This window comes from Pteronotus mesoamericanus, unplaced genomic scaffold, assembly GCF_021234165.1.
Source record: "Pteronotus mesoamericanus isolate MK-2021 breed Mesoamerican mustached bat unplaced genomic scaffold, CSHL_Meso_final contig_179, whole genome shotgun sequence".
Taxonomy (NCBI): domain Eukaryota; kingdom Metazoa; phylum Chordata; class Mammalia; order Chiroptera; family Mormoopidae; genus Pteronotus; species Pteronotus mesoamericanus.
In genome coordinates, this window is record NW_026555075.1 from 681,286 (window position 1) to 709,032 (window position 27,747).

General features: G+C 37.4%; 1 protein-coding gene across 1 annotated transcript in view; it reads right to left on the minus strand.

The window, feature by feature from the left end:
- CCDC150 (coiled-coil domain containing 150) overlaps positions 1-26,655 on the minus strand; it is a 72,833-nt gene extending 46,178 nt beyond the window's left edge. Inside the window, exons 1-9 of the mRNA XM_054566685.1 lie at positions 26,605-26,655; positions 19,295-19,458; positions 17,838-18,058; positions 17,542-17,720; positions 14,963-15,031; positions 9,289-9,405; positions 7,727-7,856; positions 5,017-5,060; positions 3,053-3,145 (exon numbers count right to left, since the gene is read on the minus strand). Coding sequence (XP_054422660.1) covers positions 3,053-3,145; positions 5,017-5,060; positions 7,727-7,856; positions 9,289-9,405; positions 14,963-15,031; positions 17,542-17,720; positions 17,838-18,058; positions 19,295-19,458; positions 26,605-26,616 — 1,029 coding nt within the window. The 5' untranslated portion in view covers positions 26,617-26,655. The remainder of the gene's footprint in view (positions 1-3,052; positions 3,146-5,016; positions 5,061-7,726; positions 7,857-9,288; positions 9,406-14,962; positions 15,032-17,541; positions 17,721-17,837; positions 18,059-19,294; positions 19,459-26,604) is intronic.
- Between the last annotated feature and the right edge of the window lie 1,092 nt (positions 26,656-27,747).

Here is a 27,747-nt window from a genome sequence, read left to right on the forward strand (position 1 = left end):
GATGACTTCTGCCAAGTTAACTTTTCTAAATCTCATTTTCCTCATCTGTTAAAATGAGGACAATAAATACTCCGGACTTGTGACACTGGCATGGGCTGCATCCAGCAGTGTATTATGACAGCTAGAATTAAAGGAGGTCATATATGTGAAAACCTTAGCACAATGCTTGGTATATGGTTAGTATACTCCAAAAAGATTAGAGCTATTATTATTTTTATAGTCTATTTAGTGTGCCAGGAGCATAAGTTGAAAGAGAAAGTTGATCCCTTCTGTTGGAGTGATCCAGCTTCCTGATGAAAGTGAGTCTTAAAGAATAAATAGAATTCAAAGAGTTGAAGATGATGTAAAGTCCATTCTCAGCAGAGGGAATGGCATAAGCAAAATGGGGAAGCATAGTTATTTGGGGAAAGGTAAGTACTTTAGGGTCAGTCATAAGTGTTCTCCATGATTCTATAAATAATGGGCAGGCAATTACTTTTCATGAGGTAATGATATTTGAGAAGAAATCATTAAGAAAGTTTAGGGCCAAATGCCCCCTCTGGTGAAAACTGAAAACCAGTAATAAATAAAAGTCAATAAATTTCTTGGACTTAATTGCTCAAATATTTTATTTATCCAGTTGGCTATGCACATCTCCTGATCTCTGAGCAAGGAGGTTACCTGCTGACTCTATCAGAAATCGACTGGTGTTAAATGGACACCTGCAGAATGGCTCAATGGTCAGCAATAACTTTGGCATTTTCTATCCTAATGGTCTGAAACATGCAGTTCAGCTCTGAACACTTTCTAGTCAGTTGGTCATTCAAACCCTGAGATCGCATATACAGCAAGTCATAGATCTCTCCAACAAATAATTATTTTTACTTATATACCATTATTTTTTATGGCTGCATGGTATTTAATATGTAAACTGAACTTATTTAACCTATTTCCCATTGATTTTACATTAGATTATAAAATACTTTCAAATATCGGAGTCAACAACCTAAATAATTCTAAATTAAAAGAGAAATCTGTTGGTTTGGTGGAGCCACCAAAGCACTGACAGTTTAACGATCTTCTGTTCTTTATAATGTTGAATACAGATCAAATAGAGCTAGACATCTAAAGAATGGAATTTACATATAGAAGTCTGGTCACTGCTACAGAAAATCATTCCAAAAATTGGATGGGCATTCAGAATTATTCAGCTAATAACACTTAATATTTAAACTTCTTCATCACCAATTATATATTTATAAAAAGCAAGCTACAGATTATTGTGTCATCTCACAAGATAAATCTTCCAAAATAAAACAAAAATCTTCTGTGCAACAGATCTACTATTCGTGTAGTTTATATTTCTCTTGTCCTTTTACTATTTTGAAATTTGTACTCCTGTTGAAAATATTTATCTTAATCATCTGTTATTTTTGCAAAGTATATTTAGCAAATAATTATGTTTTAATGAGCAAGTTCTTCATGGATGGGGGCAAATAACTGAAAATATCAATAGGAAAAAAAACACTCAAAAATAGTAACAAGAAAGGAAAGATAAATGAACGACTACCTGGAAAGTGTCAGAAGCGGTATGTACAGTAGTTGGAAACACATTCAAGGGCACTTTAAAGTTATAATCAGATGTACAAACTATTCATCAATGAGTACTTGGGAGTGAGACAGAGGAGAACTCTTGCTCCTTGAAAAGAAAGAGCTAATTTTGCCCTGGCCAGGTGGCTCAGTTGATTGGCGTGTTACCCATACACCACAAAAGGTTGCAGGTTTAATTCCTGGTCAGGGAGCATACCAGAGGCAGCCAATTGATGTTTCTCTCTCACATCAATGTTTCTCTCTCTCTCCCTTCCCCTCTCTCTAAAAGCAATAAGCATATCCTTGGGTGAGGATTAAGGAAAGGAAGGGAGGAAGGAAGGAAGCAGGGGTTAATTTTCTTTGGAGCCAGATTGCCTAGGCTCAAATTTCAACTCTGTCATTTATTAGCTATTATTAAACCTCTCTGTATATCAACTATATTATCTTTAAAATGAGAATAATGCTAGTTTCTATAATAGTGCTATTGCAAGGATTACAATTTGTTAGTAATACAAGGTGCTTAGAATTGTGCCTGGAATGTAAAATGGGTTAAGTAATGTTACTATTAGTATAGCAATAGTGGTAGTTATTGCTATTCTTATATATTTCATAAATGAACAAATTTATTCTTGAATTTGTCATAAAGAGAGCAGAGCAACACTATGATCCTAACATTAAAGTAACCAAATTAGCCCTGGCTGGCATGGCTCAGCAGATTGAGCGCTGGCCTGCAAACCAAAGGGTTGCTGGTTCAATTCCCTGTTAGGGCATATGCCTGGGTTGCAGGCCAGACCCCCAGTTTAGGGCTTGTAAGAGGCAACCAACCACACGATGATGTTTCTCTCCCTGTCTTTCTCCCTCCCTTTACCTCTGTTTAAAAATAAATAAATAAAATCTTAAAAAAAATAAAGTAACCAAACTGTCTTAACAAAAAGCTCTTTTAAGTGATTATCTATCTGATATGGTCCTACAAGAAATAACTTGCTTGCCTGCATATTTGATTACTCTTCTTCATACACATGCATGTATATACGACATAAGTTAAATTTGGGAACGACTATCCCATTGAAAATGGTTACACACAATGTCAAAACCCAGCAAGTGTTTATTAGGTTTCTACTATGCTATTTGCTATAGGAGACACAAAAAAGTATAAGACACAGCCCTTGATGTTAAACTGCTTATAAGTTAACAAGAGGAATGAAAGGTACATACTATTTAAGGAGAAAATTAGAAAGCAAACAAAGTGTAAACTAGTGCATAATCTGGCAGTGTCTCTCATATACACAGGAATTTGGAGAGTGAAATGAAAAATATAGTCAATTTGATAATGTTTCATAGATGAACTAGATCTTATGAAAACTAAAATTTGGATGATGGTAATGGTATGAATGTATATGATCAGTATTAATCTTGGTTCTTGGTTCCTTAACTGAACAAAATTAAATGACATCTAAAAAACTAGAGAAATGAGAAGACTTACCTGTGCTTTTTCTGATGCTTCATGAAGGGATATTATTTCAGATCTCAAGTATGCATTTTTTTCATGTTCCTTGTTGAAAGATATCTGCACATTCTATAGGGAAAAAATTTTTTTTCTCTTTCTTTTTTTTAACATGTAAGAGCTATTGCATGCATCTCTATTAAAATACCTGTTCTGTCCCAAACAAGAAAAACTAAAGTACTTCCATCACCAATAAACAAACTTTACAAGAAATGTTTTCTATAAATAAAAAGGAAAGGCCATAACCAGAAATAAGAATATATGAGAGAGGAAAAACCTCACAAGTAAAGCTAAATATTCAATAAATACAGCAAATCAGACATTTAAAAAGCTACTATGAAGGTTGAAAGAAAAAACTACAATTCAAACTACAGTAAGTAGTTAGGAGATACACAACACAAAAAGATCTAAACTATGTCATCAATAACATAAATCATGAAGGGAAGAGTAAAACTGTAGTCCTTATAGACAGTATTTGAACTTAAAATATCTAAAAGATTAAAATAGATAGTTATGATAACAAATGATATACATAAACCGCATGGTAACCACAAACCAAAAATCTACAAAAGATACACAAAGAACAAAGAGGAAGGAACCTAAATAAAACACTAAACAAAAGCAGCAAATCACATGGAAGAGATCAAGAGAAGAAGAAAGGAACAGAGGACAGCTATAAAAACAACCTAAAAACAATTAACAAAATTGCAATAAACACATACTTATCGATAATTACTGTAAATATAATTGTATTAAATGCTCCAACAAAAACAATTGGGTGGCTGAATGGATTAAAAAACATGACCCACCTACATGCTGCTTACAAGAGACTCACCTCAAATGGAAAGACATACAGACTGAAAGAGATGGAAAAAGATATTCCATGCAGATAGAAATGAAAAGGAAGCTAGAATAGCAATAATTACCTCAGACAAAACAGCCTTTAAAACAAAAAAATGGAAAACAAGCCAAAGAAGGATATCACATAATTATAAAGGGGTCAATCCAAGAAGAGGTTATAATAATTACAAATATTTATATATCCAACATAGTAACACCTAAATATATAAATGAATTATTAGTGGATGTAAAGAGGGAAATCCATAGTAATACAATAATAGCAGGGGACTTTTAGCACCCCCCTCACATCAATGGATAGATCACCCAGATAAAAAGTTAATAAGCAAATAATGGCCTTAAATATCACACTAGATGAGATCAACTTAACAGACACTTATAGGACATTTAATCTAAAAACTGCAAAATACAAATTTTTTTCAAGTATACATAGAACACTCTCCAGAACAGATCACATATTAGGCCACAAAAATAGCCTCAGTTAATCAAAAGGAACTGAAATCACACGCCATCACATAACACAGGATGAGAAAAGAATCCAGAAAAATTATTGCAAACAGGATCTTCACATTGAGATTGATCTAGAAATGTATTAAGATATAAAAGTAGTACTATATCATTTTTTTCATTTTTTAATTGTGGTAACTATAACTAATATATAATTTACTATTTTAATCATGTTTAAGTGTATAGTTCACTTAAAAATATTTAAGTTTACATTTAAGTGTTAAGTTCAGTGGCATTAAGTACATTCACACTGTTGTACAACCATTACCACCAAAAAGTAGTTACTATTTCTAACATTTTATTTTTAAAAGTTTATAACAACTAGTTTGTAATAGGCATAAAAAGCAAATAAGTCTCATTACTTTTGCCAATTCACCTTTTCAAACAATAATAAATGCATCAAATAATTTATTTCCTAATACCTGGTTGACGACAGTTCTGAATATACAACTCACACAAACTTTTTTTAATAAAGACTTTAGGAGAATCAGAAGGACTATAAACTAACATGAGTGAGCAAGTATGACTTAATGAAGAGAGGAAAGACCACCTCTGAACTTTCCTACCTCAAAACTCACCTTATTTTCTTCAACCAACTTGGAAATGAGGTTATCTCTAGAAACTAAAAACAAGAAAGTCCACATAACTATGATAATAATAACGTAAAACTACATTGAAATCATGTGGTATGTTTTCCCTGAAAACTCTGATTTTCTTTTTTTTTTTTGTTTTTGTTTGTTTGTATTTTGAGGAAATGAGGGAAAGGCAGATATTCCCATCACATTTTTATAGAAACTAAATCAAGGAATTAGTAAGAAATTAGTGCAGAGTCATGTGCTATGGTAAATAAGGTCACATTTTACCCCATGCAGAGATGATGATGAATCTCTGAGAGATTTTAAGCCAGAGGGGCACTACAATGAAAGTTTTTTGTCAGAACTATCACTCTACCAGAGGCTCAATAAAGACGGGAAGAGCAGGTTAGCAGCCGTGGCAGTACCCAAAGTGTAAAACAGGGAGAGTGAGAGCTGGCTCTAATGAAATGACAACGGAGCTACAGAGGGAAAATGGGCTCGTGAAATAACAAGCAGGAATAACTGTCAGGACTTGGTGGGTGACTGGTGTGGCAAAGGCAACGGATGAGTCAAGGAAGATACCGAGTGCTCCGACGTGGGCAGCAGGGTGGATGGCGGACTCTGCAGCTAAACAGGGACACAGAGCAAGAGGCAGGTTTGGGGTTAGAATGAGTACAGATTATAATAGTTGACGTTTTCATCATGTGTTTTGAGGTATCTGCAAGGCATCCATATATAGATGTTTAGTTGGCAGTAACATTCCATCTAGAGCTCAGGAGGATGATTTTGTTTGGAGAAAAAAAGACTTGAAACTACAGAGTATGTATAGTGAAAATAAGACCAAAGAGAGAAATACGGGAACAGTTTGGCACTGTACATTACTAACCAAAAGATGTAAACTTTTCTGAGTAATGTTTTGGATTCATAGAAAATTCCTAAGAACCTATTAGTTTTGTTCCACTTACATATTCTAAAGATAGAAAATTTAAAAATACATAAAAACTCACCTCTTACGTAGCATACACATAGAAAACTTACACTTTTTGAATGTTTGAGTCCAAAACTCATTTCAAATAGAATAAATTCTAATTTAAAAATATGTGGAGGGTAAAAAAGATAAACTATAATACCTACTTTGAAAATTCCACTATCGAAGTAGGAATGAAAGGAAACTTTTTCTTACTTGGGAGAACAATTCAATCACTTTAATTAGTGTGTGTGGTATGTATGTTTATTGCTAATAAACACTATAAATAATTACAGTTTTAAATTCATTGAAGCAAATATCTAAAGGTGTTTCTTTTATTAATCTAGTTAGCATTGCTATTTATACTTTAAAATAATAAAGGTGCGAGCAAGTAAAGAGTCTATTATGCAATCTGAAGCATATAGTTGGTATTCGGACAGGCTTCCCTTTCCTCATGTTTGAATTACTGTTGTTTTAATCTTCATTTTTTAATGGTCTTACATGTATTCTTTACAAAATTCAAAAATAAAGAATCCAATGAGAAAGTAACATTTTTAAAAAATCATTTCATCAGGAGAACTAATATAATAGAAATATCTCTGTTTTAATCTCAACTACATCCTCTTTACTGTGGGTCCTCAGACAGAGATCTTTTTATTCTTTGGAAGATTAAGATATATTTTCTTATCTTTCTCAGGTTGTTGCAAGGCTCAAATGAGAGAATGTAGTGGCACCATAAAATGTTACGTATTTTTGTAGCCATGCAATCATAGGGAGATAGAAAATTATCTTGGGGCATCATCAGTGAGAATTTCACTGAATAATTACTTCATTACTCAACAACTATAAGGAAAACGAGTACTTTCTGCTAAAAGCAGTAAGTCAGAACACTGAATAGATTGCTCTTTGCTGTATGCTTTTTATAATTTTCATTTCCCTTTTGGTATTCCCTGCCCCTGTTACGGCCAGAGAGCATAGAAGGCACAAAGGCAAGAGCACAGGGCTTGGAATTAAAAGATCTAGGCACAGGTCTCATTTCACTATTTATACCATCTGTAACTTTGGGAAATGCAAATAATTTCACATGTTACATGAGATCACTATTGTGAAAGCTCTGTGTCAACCATGAAGTGTAGTCATATGTGAAGCGCTGCACTTTAATTCTTTGTGATTTCTATAGCTGAGACTATCTGAAAACTGCTTTACAACTACATACTAAAAACAGAAAACTGATAAGGGCTGATGGGCTGAAGTAAGAATGACTCTGAGCAACCTGGGATCAAGTCTGAGTTCTCCATTTCCTAGCTCTGCCACCTCTAAGGGCTCTGTTCACTCATCTGTAACATGAGAAGGTTAATCTAAGCTCTAGGCACCTTACATCCATTTCTATAAATACAGATTAACCAAAATAAACTGGTAACTTGAAGAATGGTGAGTCTGACATGATAAATGGTTAGAATCAGTAGATTATCAAGGATATCTAGAAACCAAATGCTTCCAAGTCCACACACACTTATATAAACCTGAAAAAATCTAAATAGAGAATAGTTTGCAATTAAAAGGGTCACCAATATTCTCTTCTCTCAGTGTCATGGATAGGAAGAAAATCAGCCATTTTTTACATTCATGTGGCCCACGGGAAATACTGATAATGCTGGTCATGTCAAGAATTTGGGATCTTAACAGTTTCTGCACAAAAGATCAAACAACTCATAAGAGTGTAATTTTGAGCATCTATTTTCATACTTAGATCAGACTGGAGCTTTGAGATAGCCGTCTCCAACTCTCCTTTTTGTTGTTGCTCCTGGACCAGTAGTTCTTGGGTGTTCTGTATAGAACTGCGTAGGGCAGTGCAGTTTTGCTGCAAAATTTGCACCTGAAATTTTATAAGAAAAATTCCTTTTCTGTAAGGTAAAGATTTCTAACAAACTACCTTATGGTACATGTGTGAGGCAGATTTTCCAATGATAACATCACTAGAGGGAGAAGGGCAGTTTGTCTATACATTGCAGTTAAGGATCTCAACACAGGGCAGTGCCTGATGGCAGTGCCGTCCAGTAGAACCTCCTCAGCACTCAGCACAACAGCCATCGGTCACCAGTGACTGCTGAGTCTTTGAAATGGGGCCACAGTGAGCGAGAAACTGAAGTTTTAATTTTATTAAATTTTAACTAATTTAAATTTAATTAGCAATATGTGACTAGTGGCTACTATACTGGCAGTACAAGTTGTAAAAAATCATACATGGACAACAGAGAGGGAATAACTGTGGGAGAGGGGGGTGGGCTGGGGAGAGGGGGGAATGGGAAAGAATTGGGACAACCGTAATAGAATAAACAATAAAAAAATAAAGTAGAAGAAGAAATAATAATAATAATAAGGGATCACACAAATTCCTTAAGACTACTTTTTATAACTCTATTGTGAAGGACAGCCATTAAAATAATTGTTAAAATAATGGGTTAAATAATAATTAAGTTAAATTAAAATTAGGTTAAAATAAAGTAACTATTTGCTGTGTACAATGTGTACTTTTTTTGCCCCAACTTTTTAGGGAAAAGTAAGGATGCACATTATATATGAGTATGATGATTAACATACCATGGGCCTAATAATGGGTTTAATAATCTCATGCATAATGCACATAAAACATGTGGGAGCACATTATACATGGCTAAAAGCAGTATATAATCCAATTATAGGTATTAGGATTTGCAATTACTACCTGCCTTGGATACTCAGAATGGAAAGTATTCCAAATTACAGTAGGTACTACAAATAATAACTATGATGAAGGAAAAATGTATTATTAAAATACATAATGAGAATTGAAAACAGCCATTTAACAACATCCCTATTATTTTACTTATTAGTATTCTTTGCTTTCAGTATTAGCTTAATTTTAATCTTTATTTTCCATCCATGTCCCATGCATATAACGTGAGACCAGGGTAATGCCTTCTAAGATCAATCCCTGTAATTGAGACTGTATGATGTAGGGGGAAAGATACTGTCCCAGGAGCTAAGCATTTGCTTCTCTAAAGCCCGAGGCAAGTTAACCTCTCTGGTCCTTGCTCTCTCATTCAGAAATTAAGTGTCAGGCTGAATGACATCATATTCTTTCTTATTTTGCACTAAAATATTTCAAATTGTAGTAGGAATGTTAACAGAAGATTACTAAAAGAATGGTAAATAATTTAATAAATCTAGAGGAAATAATCAAAACTATAAGCTTATAGATAAATTCATCAGCTTTCCTCTTTTGGTTTCACTTCCCTAACATAAATAAGAGGAAAAAATATCCTTACCTGTTTTCGTTCCTCCTCCACTGTTGACCCCATTTCTTGTATTCTGAGTAGCATAGCTGATCCAGATTTTTCAAGAGAATCCCTCAGGAACTTTTCCTGAGACAGTTGTCTCCTTAGCTACAGGGCAACATGGCAGTTTAACAAAAATCAGTCACTGTGGAAAGTTTACCAGACATGCCATCTCACTCCCAAACATTCTTCATTAGAATACGACTACTCAGAAACACACTTTTGTTCTTCCGTAATTGATAACCGTTAAGAAATAAAGTCAAATTTGTTGCCCTCGCCCTACAGTATAATTCTGTTTCCCAAACTGCAGGTCAAGACTCATTAATAAAAGTTGCAAGCAACACTTGAAAAAGGAAAAAAAGTAACAAGCAATTATCCGCACACACAGCAAGTAACAAGGTAAGTGTTGCTTCATTATGTCTGTGTATATGGACATGTGTACCATGTTGCAGTGTGAAATATGCCTTACAATGAATTGTTGTCAAAAAGAAGTTGAAAGAGCACTAATATCATACTTTAGTATATGTATTTTCTGTATTTCTTTCTGGCTTTATTTTTTAAATCTTATTTTCCTATATTTTTATTTCCTCATCTATGTATTTTTATCCCATAATATTATAAATATACCTCTGAAGGCTGTTTCAATTCTGTTTTGAAATTTAAAAGCCTAAACAAATACTGAAGTAACTTAAATAGTAGACAGAACTTACACTCAAGAATTGGGGTACAGCCCTAGCTGGTGTGGCTCAGTGGATTGAGCACCGGCCTGAGAACCAAAGGGTCACCGGTTCACTTCCCAGTGTTGGGCACTTGCCTGGGTTGCGGGCCAGGTCCCCAGTAGGGGGCACATAAGAGAGAACCACACATTTATGTTTCTCTCCCTCTCTTTCTCCCTCCCTTCTTTTCTCAATAAATAAATACATATTAAAAAAAGAATTAGGGTACACTATACATTATTTCTCTCAGTAAATGACAATGGATCAGAGATAAAAGGAGGAGTCTGTTTTATCATTAGGTAAGAAGTTCCTATTCTAGCTTAAAATGGATACTGCAGAATGCTATTCCTTTTATGAAGTCAAGCTAAATTAAAAGAAATTCTATTTTTAAGGCCCAATGAAGATGACACAGGACATTTTAGCTTTATATGTGTCTTCTATGTGAATAATATATTTTATAATGTTTTAAAAGTTTTTAAAAAGTTGAAAGACATGAAAAATGTGTTGGCATGAAACTATTATAAGAGTCCTTTTTGGAAACAGTCTATATTCTTAATCATACTCCTAATACTAAACATTTACATTTTTTCTAGTTTTTAATTATTCTAAATACTATCCATAGAACATGTATTTGAATAAATATTTCATTGCAGTTATGATTATTTCCTTAGGATAAATTCCTACAAGAAAAATCACTAGGTTAAAGGTATTAACAATTTTTAAACTTTTGATATATTGTAACTTTCCTCCCAATTTTAGCCTATTAGTAGTATCTGAATAAAATCCATTGGTACTATGTATTATCATTTTCTTTAGTCTTTGGTAATCAATAAATAAAAAATAACTTTTTAACACTTTTTCATTTCTTTGGTTTCTAGTGAGATTAACAGTTTCTAATTTGGCATTAGCTCTTTACATGTTTTCTGAAATTTTAGTTCTTACTGTTTGCCCACTGTTTTTTTTAGTTTTGGGTTTTATTTAAAGTCAATTTAAAGTTCTTTAAAATGGAAGATAACAAAGAAAAAACTGTCTAGTTTTATTAGTTTTGGTTTATGCCTTTTTTTTACATGTAGAAATGTTTATTAATTCTTACATGGACAAATTAATTGAGGTTTTAATAATTCTGTTCCTTTTTTCCAAGTTTAGAAGTTCCACCCTACCCAAGAAGTTCCACCTTACCCAAATAAGATTGTGATATATAAGTGATTCAATGAGCACAATCTTATTTCAGAATTAGCCATAGTTTTTGGCTCTATTTTATAATAATCTGATACTAAAACTATCAGGTTAAAATTACTTTATAATATAGAGTAGGTTAATATACTTTTCTAAGTTCTAGATCAAATTATATAGTGTAAAAAATTTGCTCAAGATACAATTTAAGTGCTTTATAAAGAAAATCTTTACTTGATAATTATCCTACTAGGTATCCATTTCTAAATCATTATTAAAGGTAATCAGTCAATCTGTTTTATGTTCATCAGAACCAGATTTTATCTTTGTGTAGCTCTCTATTAGTGGTTGTATTGCATTCCCCCAAATTAACATTTTAAAGCAATAATCCCCAGTATTCCAGAATGTGACTGTAAGACAGGGTCTTTAAAGAGGTGATTAAGTTACCATGAGGCTGGGCCCTAATCCTGTTTGACCAGTGTCCTTAGAAGGGAAGGAAATTGGGACACACAGAGACACCAGGGATGTGCATTCATAGAGAAAAGACCATATGAAAACACAGGGAGAAGGTGGCCATCTGCAAGCCAAGGAAAGAGGCCCCAGGAGAAACTAAACCTACCAATGCCTTGTTCTTGGACTTCAAACCTCCAAAATATGAGAAATAAGTTTGTTGCTTCAGCCATCCAACCTGTAGTACTTTGTTATGGCAGCCCTAGCAAACTAACACATTCTTCCTGCTCCAATTTTCTCAAAATGGCTTTTGACTAGGACAGTCTATCTGCACGTCCTTGACAAAGTTCAATGAAAATTCAAAATTTTGTCTTAGCACTCAGGATTAAGACTCTCCCAATTAAAAAAAATAAAAATGGCAATCACCAAGAGTCTTTTCTTTAAAACAAAAATTTTTTTCTTTTATTGATTCTAGGGAGAGGGGAGGGGAGGGAGAAAGACAGGGAGAGAAACATCGATGTGAGAAAGAAACATTGATCGGTTGCCTCCTGCATGCACCCCAGCTGGGGACCAAATGTGCAACCCAGGTGTGCACCCTGACCGGAAATCAAACCCATGATCTTTTGTTTTGTGGAATGACAACCAACCAACCGAACCACACTGGTCAGTGCATCATCAGTATTTTAAACAAATGATGTTGGAACAAACACAAAGACTCTAGCTATAGACCTCACACTTTTACAAAAATTAATTCAAAATATATCAAAGACCTAAATGTAAAATGCAAAGCTATAAAACATCTAAAAGATAAAACAGGAGAAAAATTTTGGTGACCTTGGGTTTAGTGATGACATTTTAGATATTGGGATGGCCAAAGGTTTTGTTTGATATTTTTTCTGTAAGATGGCTCTAGTAGCACTCAGTTGTCTTGAATTTCATTTGAAACAATTTTGTTAGACTGTATCCTGACAGCTGTCATATCAGTGTGCATTTTTAAAAAACTTTTCAAAATTGATGAATTTTCGTGTAGTCATTTTAATATTGAAGATGGAAGAAAATATACAACATTTTTGGCATATTCTGCTTTATTATTTCAAGAAAGGTAAAAACACAACTGAAACACAATAAAAGATTTGTGCAGTGTATGGAGAAGGTGCTGTGACTGATCGGACATGTCAAACATGGTTTGCAAAGTTTGGTGGTGGAGATTTCTTGCTGGACGAGGCTCCATAGTCAGGTGGACCAGGTGAAATTGACAGCGATCAAGTTGAGAGGTTAATTGAGAGGAATCAATGTTATACCACAAAGGTGACAGCCGACATGCTCAAAATATACAAATCAATAAAGTTGTTGGTGGAAAGGAGAAATATGTCCTTTATTTTACAGAAAGAACTAAACAGACTTTTTGGCCAACCCAATACAACACCAAAAGTGCAATCCTTGAATGAAAAAAGCAGTTAAGCTGGACTCATGAAAATCAAAAGCTTCTGTTCTACAAAAGACACTGGTAAAGAATGCAAAGATAAGCTAAAGACTGGTACAAAAATATCTACAAAACATGTATTTGATAAAAAACTGTATCCAAAATATACAATGAACTCTTAAAACTCAACATAAGAAAACAAATCCAGTTACAGAGTGAGTGAAAGACCTAAGAGACACCTCATCAAATAAGACGTAGAAACAACAAATAAGCTTACAAAAAGATGTTCAATATCATATGTCACTAGGGAATTAAACGTTAAAATAAGATTTCAATAGGAACCTATTAGAATGGCAATAATTCAAAACACTGACACCACCAAAATGCTGGTGAGGATGCAGAGCAACAGGAACTCATTTATTGCTGGTTTGAATGCAAAATAATAAAGCCATTTTGTAAGACAGGTTGGCAGCTTCTTACAAAGCCAAACATAAGTTTAGCATATGATCCAGCAAATGTGCTTCTAGGTATTTATCCAAATGAGTTGAAAACATGTCCACAGAACTGCTAAAACTCAGAAGTAACGGAGGTGTTCTTCAGCAGGTGAGGACAAACTATGATATATCCATACAAGAGAATATTGTTTAGCAATAAAATGAGTTCCCAAACCATGAAAAGACATGAATGAGCTTTAAAGGCATATGCTAAGTGAAAGAAGCCAGTCCAAAAAGGCTATGCAGTTTATGATTCCAACTATAACAAAACGGTAGAGACAGTGACCAGCTCAGAGGTGGCCAGGGGCTCAGATATGCAGAGAAATGAATGTACAGAGCATTTTTAGGGCAGTGAAACTATTTTGTATGATACTGCAGTGAACAAAGAGTGGATTTTAATATAAACTACAGACTTTAGTTTATTATGATGTATTAATAGTGGTGCATCAGATGTAACAAATGTGCCATGTAATGCAATATGGGCAATATGTTAATAATAGGGATGGGGAGAAAGGATTTATTCGAACTGTTTTCTGTGTAATTTTTCTATAAACTTAAAACATCTCTTAAAAAAGTCTAAAGACATCTCTTAAAAAATTTCAAATGTGCTAAGCTTAATACATTTCAACTATGAACAAGCATGCTTTTATCAGTAATCATAGGAAAAGTATGGAAGGAAACTTTCCAGATAGCCACACTTACCACCTTAAACAGTAAAATTCATAATTTGAAAAATAATTTGGTGTGAGAATTTTCCTAAAAAGCATATCTACTTCTCTGTGTTGTATATAATAGAATATTTTAAATATAATTTGACCCTTTTGATTTGGACTAACGTCAATTATTATTCTGTGAGGAACAGGAAATATTGAGGTTTTTTGGCCACTGTGAATATACTGAGTAGGTAATTCCTCTGATTCTTGTTATTTTCAGCTGCAAATTTTTAGTCTAACAACTTTTAGCAGCCGCCTACTTCACAATTCCCGATCTGTTATCTACCAAAACTTTGGCTGATATGAAAGTTTCACAGAAAAATTGGATGAGCAGGCTTATTAAAAGCTTTTTATTTTAAGCACAACTTTAAAAGGTCTTTGTATGCAGGTGCTCACATAACTCTAGTATCTAGACAGTTGCAAGCATTTTGTGGTAACTATTTCCCTCCTGGCTCAGACAGCATTTTTTTTTTTTTAATTTCTAGTTTTATGGCCATATTGAGGCAAAAGGAAGTCTTATGCCAATGAGGGCAGGCACTTTCATTTAAATCCCATGTGGCATATTTTTAAAATCTTCCTACTACACAGTCATGTATTTTCTTCTTTGAAGGTTTCTGTTCATTCTACCTATGCTCTCTACCTATGCCCTCTGCAATTCCAATGCCCCCTGCACTCTCCAGCACCTTTTTATCTTACCTCCTGAATTTTAAGGTTCATTTTACGTTTTGTGGTCTTCAGTTCCTCTTCAATAAGGGCTGTGTTTTTCTAAAAGTAGAATAAGAGTTTCTAAATAATCTGAAATGATAGGGAGCAACTGTCTATCTAGACTTTTTTTTTTCTGGCAATGTATAAATGCTATTCTGAATATGGTTATAAATACTTATTGTGAGTCTGAAGCCATTATGTATTACCATGAGATATTTTATTTATTTATTTTAAAATTCTCACCTGAAGATATATTTAATGATTTTTAGAGAGAGGAATATCCATCATTTCCCTCTCATTCACACCACAACTGGGGATCAAGCCAACCTAGGCATGTGCCCTGGCTGGAGATCAAACCCACAGCCTTTTGGTATACAGGACTACGCTCCAACCAACTGAGCCACCTGGCCAGCGCTACAATGCGATACTTTAAAAGAAGATATTTTATTACTTTTGTAACAGGTGTGGAAATGAGGTCCAGAACTTGGGGTGCAGGCTGAGGAGCCCCAAAACCCCCACCAGCAGGGCTGGGGGGAGGGGAAGTAAGCAGGGCCGTTGTGAGTTACTTTGCGCATCTAAAGAACTTGGCCAGTGTTTTAGTAATGCTAATTAGCTGGCTGGGAGCCCGGGAGATGGGCCTGACTCTAACCATCTGGTTACTGCTGGGCCGCTCCCCTAGTCACAGGGCCAAGCCTGCCCACACTAACAATGGCAGCCAAGAAAGGCAGAAGAAATCAGAGAACTGGCAGGTGTAACCCTTTGTGGGAGGAGTCGGAAATGGGGTTATGGAGGAAGATCTCCGCTGGAATTTAAACTCAAGCTCCGGGGCAGCCATGCTGTCTTGGCCTAGTGGTTTGAAGGATGCTGAAGGACCCTCACTGGCCCACCATGAGGAGGGGCCATGCAGTGTTGGATTAAGAGCAGAACCTAGAAAAGCAGGGACAGCTGGGAGAAGCCAAACAGGAATCTGCCTAGCTGAGCTGTGGACTTCCCTATTTCTTTTGCCAAGAGATGGTACCTGAGTGGCCTGATTTGGCAAGGGACAGCAGGGCTGCGTGAGTGCGTGTATGCGTGTTTAGTGTTAAGGGACTTCGGGACTTAAAAACAGAATTTTGCCATTATTCTGAAACTGTATAACTTTTGAATAAATAGTTCCTTTCCTTTTCATAAGACTCGGCATTGGGAGTCACGGATTTCTTCAGGCAGTCGGCAATAGAACCCAGAGGGGTTCTGTTTTGCTTTGATTCATGAGTTCTATTATTCTTCCTTTTAGACAATAAAAAGGAATTAGTCACACTCACTTCCTATGTAAAATTCAATAATCAAAGGAGAATCTGGTAATTGATAAGAAATTTTTGTCACAGGATATATATTCCTACTTTTTAAAGCATTGTTATTTCTTCTAGTCTCAAAGATAATTCGTGCTTAAGAGTTAAGGGTGAGGAACACAGCTTTCACTGTTTATTCTCGTTTACATTATTAATGACACCGCATATGTAAACATCTCAGAAGTCGTGTTGGTCGCCTTTCCTACCTTCAGCTCCTATCCAGTACCATATTCTAGCGTATCTATGTTCACAGAACATCCCTCTTTTCTTTTAATGCCATAACCCTAAGTCAGACCCAATAAGGCTCTAGCCTCAGATAGCACAATGGATTCATAATTCTTTTCTCTGCCTCCAATTTCTTCTCCTGTTGACCTTCCCTATACACTCCTGCCATGTTAGTTTTCCTGCTTCATTATGCCACTGCTGTATCAAAAACTTTAGTCACCTCCCACAGAATCAAGCCCAACTCATTGTTGATTTTGAGATCCTCTATGATGTAATCCTCAGCTAATTTCCAACTTATTTCCTACAAATGCATTTCCCCCTAACTGCATCCAGTGGAAAGATCTAGATTCAAAGCTGAGTTACAGGAAGAAGACAGAGAAGTGTGACCTTGGAGAAGTGACTTCTCGCTGGGCCCCAGTACTCTTTACATTAATATGGGGACAACAGTATCCTACATCAAGAGGTTTTAGAAGATTAAACAAAATAACATGTTGACCATCTACTGCCTGGTCCATGACGGGAAAACAATTGTTAGTCTTTATTCTTTGCTGCCTGTGTGTGCAACTTGATATGTCCTCACGTCATTATTTTGTCTTCTAAAGGTCCAGCTCCTATCTTTCTTAAAGCCTGCTCTAACCTATTCTAGGTAGGGTATATACACCCTCTCAACCCCACCCAAACAGGAAACACTCTTTACTATTTACTTACTGTCCTATTCTTGTCTGTTAACATTTTCTATGCCTTTATTTTTTTCTCTATTTTATTTTTCATGCTATGCCTTGTAAAGGACACAGACTACAGCATATCTCTGGACCCTCAGCCACATGTACAGGGTAAGGACTCTATACTCAGTTACTGATAGCACACATCATTTAAGTGATGAATGTTGATAAATTTTAAATGTTAAGAACACTCACATCAACATCACCTATTTTTAAAAGTCAGTTTCATGGGTCTGTTGCCTCCTCCAGCTAACACACAGCAGTGAGTTTGTATTTCAGAACTCTGGACTCAAACCTTTGTCTCTGAGGCGATCTCCAGAGTGGCAGCCAACCTTTGCACTTCATCCTGTGCCTTGTCCTCTTCCTCTTTCACGTCTCTTAGTTGCTGGTGCAAATTCATCACTTCACGATGCAACAGCTTCAGGTCCTTGGAATGTTCCTCCTGTATTGTATTCAGTCGATCCTTCAGAAAAGCTACCAGACAGCACAGGAGGGTCACAGAGCAGTTGAAAGGTCAGGAAAGAAAAGAATCATAAACGCATCAAGCACCCATACAGGACCAAATTTCTGATGATTCTCTTCTTTCTATACCTGTTTTCTGTGGATTCAAATCCTTTTCAGTTTGCAGACTAAAGATGTTCAACTTCAAGGACTGGATGAGGCTTTCCAGATGGCACATTCGATTTACCAGAAACTCACAGTTCTTCCATAAAACATCTTTTTTTCCTGAAGAAATTACTTCATTCTGGCTAGGACTAATGATGTTCTGGTTCACAGGTGCTGGTACACATTTTGGAGTTTCAAAATGGTCTCTGGACAAAGATCCCAATATAACAACATTATGCGATGCAATGGGTACTATGATAATCTCAACGACCAAGTCAATATAACATTTCTAAGAGTAAAAACTACACATCTTAGTTAGCAAGCAACTATCAGCCCCTCCAAATTTAAATATAGAAACCAATGTGGGATGAGCAAAGATCACTGTCTTTTTAATGGTTGTTTATTTTAATCTGAATTTTTCATAAATGTTTTTGTATGTAAAAACAAGTGATAGATAAAACATGTTAAATTCTAATTCTTTAATGGTGAACTAAGAATTAAAGTTAGCATGGAGACAATATATTCACGTTTTTAAAAAAATATTTAAACAAGGTCATAATAAGCGTTCCTATTTTGTTCCAATACACTCAACATTTGTACACATTTAATCTTTAACCACTGAAGAGTTCTTTATTCTATGGGTGCTAGAATACCAACTATACTAATTTTAGGTCTTTGTGAGAGACACTCAGGAAATATTGAGACATACCTCAAATATGTTGCAGGTTTGGTCCCAGACCACTACAGTAGAGCATTGCAATAAAACAAGCTGTAATCTTTTTGCTGGTGGAGGGTCTTGCCTTCAATTTGTAAAAAACGCAATATTTATGAAGTGCAATAAAGTACAATGAAATGAGGTATGCCTGTTATGTGATTTTAAGGAAAATCACAACAGTAAATTTGATTATTGGCTCATTATGCACCCAGATTTCTCAGGCCATTGATAATCCAATTTTTAGTGGTAATAATAGCAGCCCAAGTGAAAAAAGCAATTCTTTTTTGGAGTACTTCATTCTAAGTTATGAATTTTTTAAGACTTAAAATTTCTTCCTTAATTTACAATAAATCTTGGAAGAGAAAATGAAGACCACATTTGATGGCATGAATGAACTTTAGCTGTTCACCTTTAAAAAATAAGAACCTGAATTTTTTCTAATTACACAAAAAATTAATTTTTTAATCAGGAGTTGAAGGTAAATAGAATATTAAAGTACGTGCACCTAGTTAACATGCTTCAAACATCTGTTTGGGGGAATAGTCGTAGTAGCTCTATTACAGGATGACAACTCCTTATCTTGCAAGTATTTTCTAATTAATGTTCAAATGGAAACTGTTATTTCTCAATTCTTTTGTAAAGCCATCCACACTGTGACTCCTTTTAAATAACCAGTGTAGCAAAGCCTCCAGCCTACAGAGATCTAGTTTATATTTTTCACTTGTACCTTTTTTCACCAAAGTCCAGCATTATTAGGTCATCCCTCAAAGAACTGGTCTGTTCCTCAACTAGTCTCATCCTTTGCTTAAGTACTGTGAATGTTTCAGAAGCTGTAGCATTGATGTGGGTTGGAGAGAGGACCGGTCTGGATGCTGTAGTTTCCAAATGCAGCTGAGATTAAAGTCAGAATGTTAGTGCAGTAGATCCTATTTTTCAAAATAGCCACAACCCCTTCCTGTGGTAGCACTATACATCCCTGTCCTGTTGGGCTCAGGGGTGCTCATGTGTCCTGCTTTTGCCAATTAAATGTGGGCAGGAGCTTTATGAGCCAACTTATCATTCATCATCTCTTTTTCTCCCCTCTGCATGAGATGAGCAACATCCCAGACAGGGCCTGCCCCATCTGCCAAGATCCCTGAGTGAAATGCCATGAAGCAGAACCATGACCCGTGAGTGACATCCAGTGTGACTGAGCAATAAACTTAGGTGGTTAAAAGCCACTGAGATTGTTCAGTCGTTTGTTACTGCGTTATAATCTAGTCTATCCTGTCTGCTACTTTTAGACATACGTTAGGACTTACGATTTGGCTGAGGGAGTTATTACCTCTTTCATTACCAGACATTTTCATTTTAAAATACTCCCAATCCAACCTTTCTGGGAAAAAAATTCTATACTTGGACTTCTGAGCAGTTGTCATAAAATAGATTTATCAACTGCACTGAAGCAGTAATTTTAAAAAATAATTTGTAAACTTATCTTCATAGCAAAGGCTGCTACAGCTATTGACATCAAATTTCCTGACTTCTCCCCCCGAATCATATGAAAATAAATGGGAGTAGTGAGACTACTCTTTCAGGTACTGGTAACAGAAACAGAGGTAGCTTAAAAACAGCCCACCATTTGAATGGATCCTGTTCCCAAAGTTCAATGACGAGGTTGTTGGGGGAAGCTTTAAGGATGTTTTCCTGCAACTCCATCCTGTACAGACATTTCTACACCAATCAGACTGTAAACCTTAGCAATCACTAGCTCTAGGGTTCCTATGGAAATGTTCACACAAAGGTCTCATTTGGGATATTAGCAGCACACCTTTCTCCCCTACTTGCTGTACAATCGTATATCTCCTTCCCCTTCCTTCCCAGGCAGTGGAAGTGGGGACTACCTCTGGCCCAAGTCACTGAAGGTGGTCCTCAGGACCCACAGCAGGAATTAAAGAAGTCTTAAAACCGATGGCAGGATTTAAGGGGGGCAAGACGCATGAGAAGGAGTGTACTCATAAAAGGCCGAACTTCTTGCCAATGTAACACTACTGCAACGATTGAGGGCGTTGCTTTATTCTGACATAGCCCTCTCAGTTCCTTCTATCTTCCCTTGCAAGTCTCAGAGAATGGCCTTATTTCTCTCTTTTTACTTTTCTAAAACTTCACCGAGGAAAAACTGACAAATATAATCATATATTTAAAGTGTACTACATGGTGATTTGATATATGGACATTGTAGTATGGTTACCAAGATCAAAATAATCAACACATCCATCACCTCACAACGTTAACATAGTGACCTCTTGTGTGTGTGTGTGTGTGTGTGTGTGTGTGTGTGTGTGGTAAGAATGCTTAATATCTACTCTTAGCAACATTCAAGTATATTATACCATATTACTAAGTATAGTCATCATGCTGCACCTTAGGTCCTCAGAATTTACTTGAAAAGGCAACCTACAGAAAGGGAGAAAATATTTGCAAACCATATATTTGATAAGGGGTTAATATCTAAAATATACAAAGAACTCACACAACTAACAACAACAAAAAATCTGATTTAAAAATGGGCAACAAATATGAATAGACATTTTTCTGGAGACATACAAATGACCAATAGGTAAATGAAAAAGTGCTCAACACCACAAATTAGGGAAATGAAAATCAAAACTACAATGATTAAAAAACACACACATACACTAAGTTATCATCTCATACCTTTTAGAATGGCTATTATCAAAAAGAGATAACAAATATTGGTAAGGATGTGGAGGAAAGGGAACCCTTACATACTGTCAGTGGAAAGAAAACTGGAGCAACCACCATGGAAAATAGTAAGGAGGTTCCTCAAAATGTTAAAAATTGAGCTACCATGTGACCCAGTGATTCCACTTCTGGGTATATATCCAGAGGAACTGAAATCAGTGTCTTGAACAGATACCTGCACATCTGTGTCCATTGCAGCATTATTTACAATAGTCAAGATATGGGAACAATCTAAATGTCCTTCAAAGGATGGATGAAGATGATGTAGTGCGTAGATATATATATATATTACATACATATTACATATATATCACATATATGTGTAATATATATCACATATATATGTTATACACACACACACACACAATGAAATATTACTTGGCCACAAGAAATAAAGAAATCCTGCCATTTGTGACAACATGGATGAATCTGGAGGGTACTATGCTAAGTGAAATCAACCAGAGGAGAAAAAATACTTTATGTGGTATCCCTTATGTGTACAATCTAAACACATCTGATTTAACAGAAACTGAGAACAGAACTGTGATTGACAGTCTGGGGGAAGGGGGAAATACCATATTTCCCTTTTACAGTATTCCCTTTTTATGATATTTAATAAAGGTATCCTCTTTTAATATGGTATTCCCTTTTAAATACGGTATTTAACACAGGGTACCATTTTCTTCTAACACTTATTTTAGGGCTACTCATCAGGATTTCTCTCTTCCGCATTCCTCTATAAAAAATAATGCATTTCTGACATACATAATCTTTTTGAATTCTTTAAGAGATTTTCTATCAACAATCAGCTTAAGGACATGGGGTAAAGAAGCTCTTATTAATTCCCTTTCATGTTTCCAACCATTCCTGGAGGGAAAGACAAAGGTTTAGGTAGACAGTGAGTCTCTGGATACATGAAGACTTGAACTACATTCATCTACATTTTTGCAAAAAGCCAGATTTGGAGGCTCCTGCTCATGTTACCACCTGGGGCAAGATAGTGTTCCTCAGGTAACAGAAGGAAGAGCCTCTAAAGCAGTCCTCAAGGCTAGTTCTGATGCCATGAAACTAGGGTTAGGGTTAGGGACCACCAACACTGAGGGATGGGGAGAAAATGGAGGGGTAACGATGGAGAAACACCACATGGGTTTACCCTCCTTTCTACTTTCTGTCACCTGCTGTCTAGCTACTACTAATCTGGAAATAAACCAGGCCGGGGTTGGGAGCAAAAGTATGGAAAGAGAATTTAATGGTGTTTGTGGCAGATGAAGTTGGCTCCTTTTCTTCTCTCTAAAAGATGAAAAGTACATTTCCCCAGCCTCCCTTGCAGCTAGCACACCCATGTGACACATTCTGGCCCATGAGCCTTTAGGCAGAAGTTTGCAAGGAGCTTCTGGGAGAACTTCCATTTTTCTGATAGAAAGGACAGAAATCATGGCACCTGCCCTTCCTTTCCCCCCAAGAATGCTCAGAGCTCCGAGAGCTCTTTTTCAGTCAGTCATGCAGTGCCTCACTCTTAAATGTAAACAGAGCCAGGGATCACCAGTGTCAAGGAAACACAGGAAAAGGCCAGAACCTCAGGTTAATCTGACATTTTCCTCCGAACTCTGCTTATTTGAGAAAAATAACCTTTTTTTTTTTTGTCTTTTTTTTTCCTATTGTTTGCAACGAAAGCATTCACAGGCAATAGTTGGTGGAGAAACAAGGAGGAAGTAAAGGAAATGACAAGCAGAGCCACCAGGTGGGAGGGGACATGTTAGGCCCAGGTAGCGAGCTGCAATATAAAGGACCACCTCTATCAGAAGCCAAGCACAGAATTCTAATACAAATTCCACAGAAGCTTATTTTTAGACAAAAATATAGGAAATGGAATACAAATTTTCCGCATGTATTTAGTGGCATGCAGAATGCCACCTGAAATTTTTTCATGTGGTTGCTGAAATGTCATAGTTTTGCTGACATTTCCCTAATGTACCTACAATATGCATAAAATGCCTACATTTACTTAAAGCGTGTGTACACATTCAGCCAGAAAAACAAAATGAAAAACAACTCATATTGCTTTGTTTGCTTAAAAAAGAGAAAGTCTCTATCTGGGTGAGAATTTGACTTTCATCACCATTCACACCCACCTGAACCTGATCCACACAGGAGCTTCTCAAGCTTCCAGAGAGAAAACATTCTCAAACAAGAAGGAATAACAAACTTGGCCCCCGGCCTCTAAGGGGAGAAGGTTTATAGGAACCTATTCACCCTAAGGAAGTCGGGGAGCTCAAGGTATGGGACAGCCTGATGGTGGGCAGGGGATAAAGCTTTTGAGTGAAATATGCGGTAGTCTTGAACCTACATCCTGATGCTTGATAGTAACGATAATAAAAATACTAAAATATAAAATTTTATTTTTAGAGAAGTTCATTCACAGCTTCTTTTATAAATGTCATTATCTAATTAATACAATCCTGTCTTTATGTTTAGGGAGAGTATTTCTGAGGTCCTCCTATGTAGGTTACCTCACTGAAAGCACGGCATGAGTAAGGCCAATGTCATTAATACACCAGGAGAAGCCAGGCAACTTTAGAAAGGGAATGCTCGCTTCTGTGGACACAGGCTCCATTTCTATACCTGGCAATAGCTACGACTATATGCTATTGGCTCCAAAACAATAGGCCAGAGACTCAATGTTTATCGCAACCACTGTAAAATAGTTTGGTCAGTAACTTGTCTTCATTCACTCACACCTCTAACAAATATTTCCTGGATATCTACCATAAGGCAGAATACAGAATTGAACGCGAGACAAAACTCCTTGCCATCATGGAGCTTATATACCCATGAAAAAATAGAGACACTAAGTAAAATATATAGTTGTATTCATTGGTGATAAGTGCAATGGAGAAAAATAAAGTAGGAATGTAATGGGGTGCTGAGCTAGAGGTCCCCCAAGATCCCAAAGCCCCCACAGCTATCACTTGGGAGGTGGGGGAAGCAGAGCAGGGCCATTGAGAGTTACTTTGCAAATCTAAAGAACTTGGCTAGTGTTCTAGTCATGTTAAGTAGCTGTGGCAGGTGCTGGGAGCCCGGGAGATGGGCGGGACTCTAATCTGTGAAGTGATGGAGCCCAAGGTGCTTGCTGCACCTGCGGGAGAGTAGGAAGGCAGTTACCTCTACTGAGAAAGGGTGAAGAAACCAGAATACTGGCAGGTGTAACCCTTTGTAGGAGAAGTCAGAAATGGGGTTACAGAGGAAGATCTGCCCCGGAGTTTAAACCCAGGTGCGGGGGCAGCCAGGCGCTCTCTGAGAGCCATGCCAGAGCTCTGCTAGAGCTCTGAACTATGTGGGAGGCAAAGTAGAAGAACCATAAGAGGCTCCCTCTTGCTCTCTTGACCATGCAGCTTGGAAAGGAGACGTCTCTTGACCATGTAGCAGCTGTGCAGGGGCTTGTCCACGCAGCTTGAAAGGATACAGAAGAATCCCCCACCATGAAGACACAGTTTGGGATTAAGAGCAGGAGCCTAGCTAGCTGGGCACGGACAACTGGATGAAGCCGGAACACAGACAAGAATCTACCCAGCTAACCCATAAGCTCCTATTTCTTTTCCTGAGAGATGGTACCTCTGACTGGCCAGGTTTGGCAAGGGAAGGCAGGACTGTGGTTTTTTGTTTGTTTCTAAAGGGAGCGAGTAACGGCAGAACTCTGCCATTATTCTAAACCTATATATTTGAATAAATGGTTTCTTTCTTTTTCATAACACTCTGGTATTGGGAGTCATGGTTCATATCAATGGCAGGCAATAGAACCCAGTGGTTCCATTACAGGAAAGAGGGTGGGATGGAGACTTCTATGTTAACAGAGTGGTCAGAGAGAGCCTCACTGAGATGATATTTGAGCAAAGGCCTGTGAAGAAGGTGCTGAAGCAAGCATGTGGCTATCTGGGGGACAGAGAGGTCCAGAAAGAGCAAACAGCAAGTGCAAAGACCCAAGTCAGAATGCTGATGGGTCCAAAAAGAGTAAGGAGGTCAATTTGGCTGGAGAGGAACAAGTAAAGGAGAGAACAGTGGGAGGTGGGGTCAAAGAGTAATAATGGGACCAGATCACACATGGCCTTAAAGGCTATTGTAAAAGTTTGGGTTTAACGCTCAGTGATTCTCAGAGCCATTGGAGGATTTAGAGCTGAGGAGTGCTGTGATCCAACTTACTTTTTAACTGGATGACTCTGGTTATCCCCAGAGATGGTAGAAGGTCAACAGCAAAAGTAGGAAGACCAGTTGGGAAGCTGCTATAGTAATACAGGGAGGAGCTGCCACTGGCTAGGGCCAGGGTGATAGCAACTGAGTAGTAAGAAGTGGCCAGTTCAGACATAGTATAAAGACAGGTTTTGTTGACTAGGTATGAAAGGAATTAGAAGGATGGTGTTGCCACCAAGACAATGGAAACGCATTAGGAGAACTAGTTTTAGAAGGGGAAGATCAAGAGATGTTTTGGAAATACTATTTTTGAAACAGGAAAGATGCCCAATAAGACTGAACTTGTAGATTTGAATTTCCAGGAAGAAGTGCGGTCTGTAGATATAAATTTTGACGTTGTTGATACATCTATGTGGCTTGTAAAGCCATGAGGCTGAATAACAGAAAACAGAAAGGCTTCAAAGGACCTAGTCCTCTGTGCTCCGAGTGTGTCGGGTGTTAAAGCCGAACCAATGCGAGCTTCTCCAAAATAGGGGCTTATTCTTAATCCTTTTCTATCTTCAGACCCTAGCAACAATGCATGGGATTCTGTGGGTGGCAAACGCTCAACAAATTCACCAAAAATTTAAGCAATGTCTATCCTGTTCTAGCCCGAGTGCCAGGTAATGGGGAAATAGCAACGAACGAATGTAAATTCCTAATACCTGCATTCTAATACGCAGGCCAGGGAAGATAACAGGTGGCCAATATCAAAACTCACTAACATCGAAATGGCTTTTCCAGGAACCTATAACCTTCGAACTAACAAATAAATAAAGAAAACGTGGTACGGGGGCTTATCTGGAGGCCTTCCTTGGTGCTACCTTCCCTCCTTTAGCTAGAGCCAGGCCAATACAAAAGCTTCGCTCCTAAACGGTTTCATCGGCGTTCAGTGCAAAAACGCCTTAAATCAGGGTCCTGAGGTCCAGAGAGCGAGACTAATTTGAGCCAGGGAGGGCAGAGGGCGGCAGGGAGAGGTGATGATGGCCTTTTGTGAGCTGCCAACTCTCTCCCACGGGCCCCGCACCTCCGTTCCCGGCTCACCCGCCCAGAGCCCAGCAGCCTCACCCCGCTGTCCATCTTTCCGCCTATGGCTCTCGCCAGCAGCAGGAACGCCGGTTTCCATAGAACTAAAAGACCGCTTTAAACCAACCCGCTCCCAGGCGCGGTAGCTCTCGTAGACAGGCGCACCCGTGGCAGAGCATGCCGGGAATTGCAGTTTTCCCGGCCCAGGAGGGCCCTCCGCCCGGGGCGGGATCCAGACCGGAATCCGGCGGCGCGCACGGAACGCGCCCCCCCGTAACCTGAATGACGACAGGGCTCCATTGTGCTCGCAAGCGGGGCACGCCGGGAAATGTAGTTTCCTCTCAGCCAAGCTCTCGGAGGTCCTCATCTGCCCGCTTTTGTAGTTACTGGCCTCCTTGTGAACGTGCGACGTTTGGGTAATTCGGCAAACAGATACCGTGCAGCAGGTCAGAGTCTAAGATTAGAAAATAGTTTTAGTTTTAGGAGGACTGAAGTATCAAATACCACTTCTGAACGGAAAATAAAGTAAGTTAATGCGTATAAAATTTGGTAAAAATAGAGTTCAAACATTCTTCTGGTTAAAGAAAAAACTAAGCCCCTCTTCATTCTCGCCCGTGATGACCAGACGGAGAGGAAAACAGATTCTCTCCTGCCTGTGTCTCTTCCGTAAATTTTTTTTTTCGCCTTGTAAGGGAATAGATATTTCTAAATCTGACTGTAATTTGCTAAAAGAACATTGAAAATAAAGCTGCAGTCGTTTCTTAGTTCTACTGTAAGATTTACATTAACAAGAAGCCTTCTAAGTGAAAAGACAACACGGCTTTGCGTTTAAGTAGCTGGACGGTTACCACCACCACGAGAGAATGTCCATCAAACCACAGCTATAAGACATTTCATCGTGCTGTGAGCCCCATCCGATGAAAGTGAAATGAGCACCACATACATTATTCAGAGGAAGGGACAAAAAAAAAAAGCTTTTAATATGAAAAGCGGGAGAGTATTTTAGAGCGCCAATGCAAAAAGGTAATTATTCTCTCAGTATGTATATTTTCTTTTGCAAATGACCTTTGATTTATCTGCAGAATTGAGGAATATGTGTACGCACTGAACAGATAATCCGAACACTTTATGGTAATGAGAGTTTTCACCTTCTCCTTGAAACCCCATATTAAGCAGAAGGCAGGC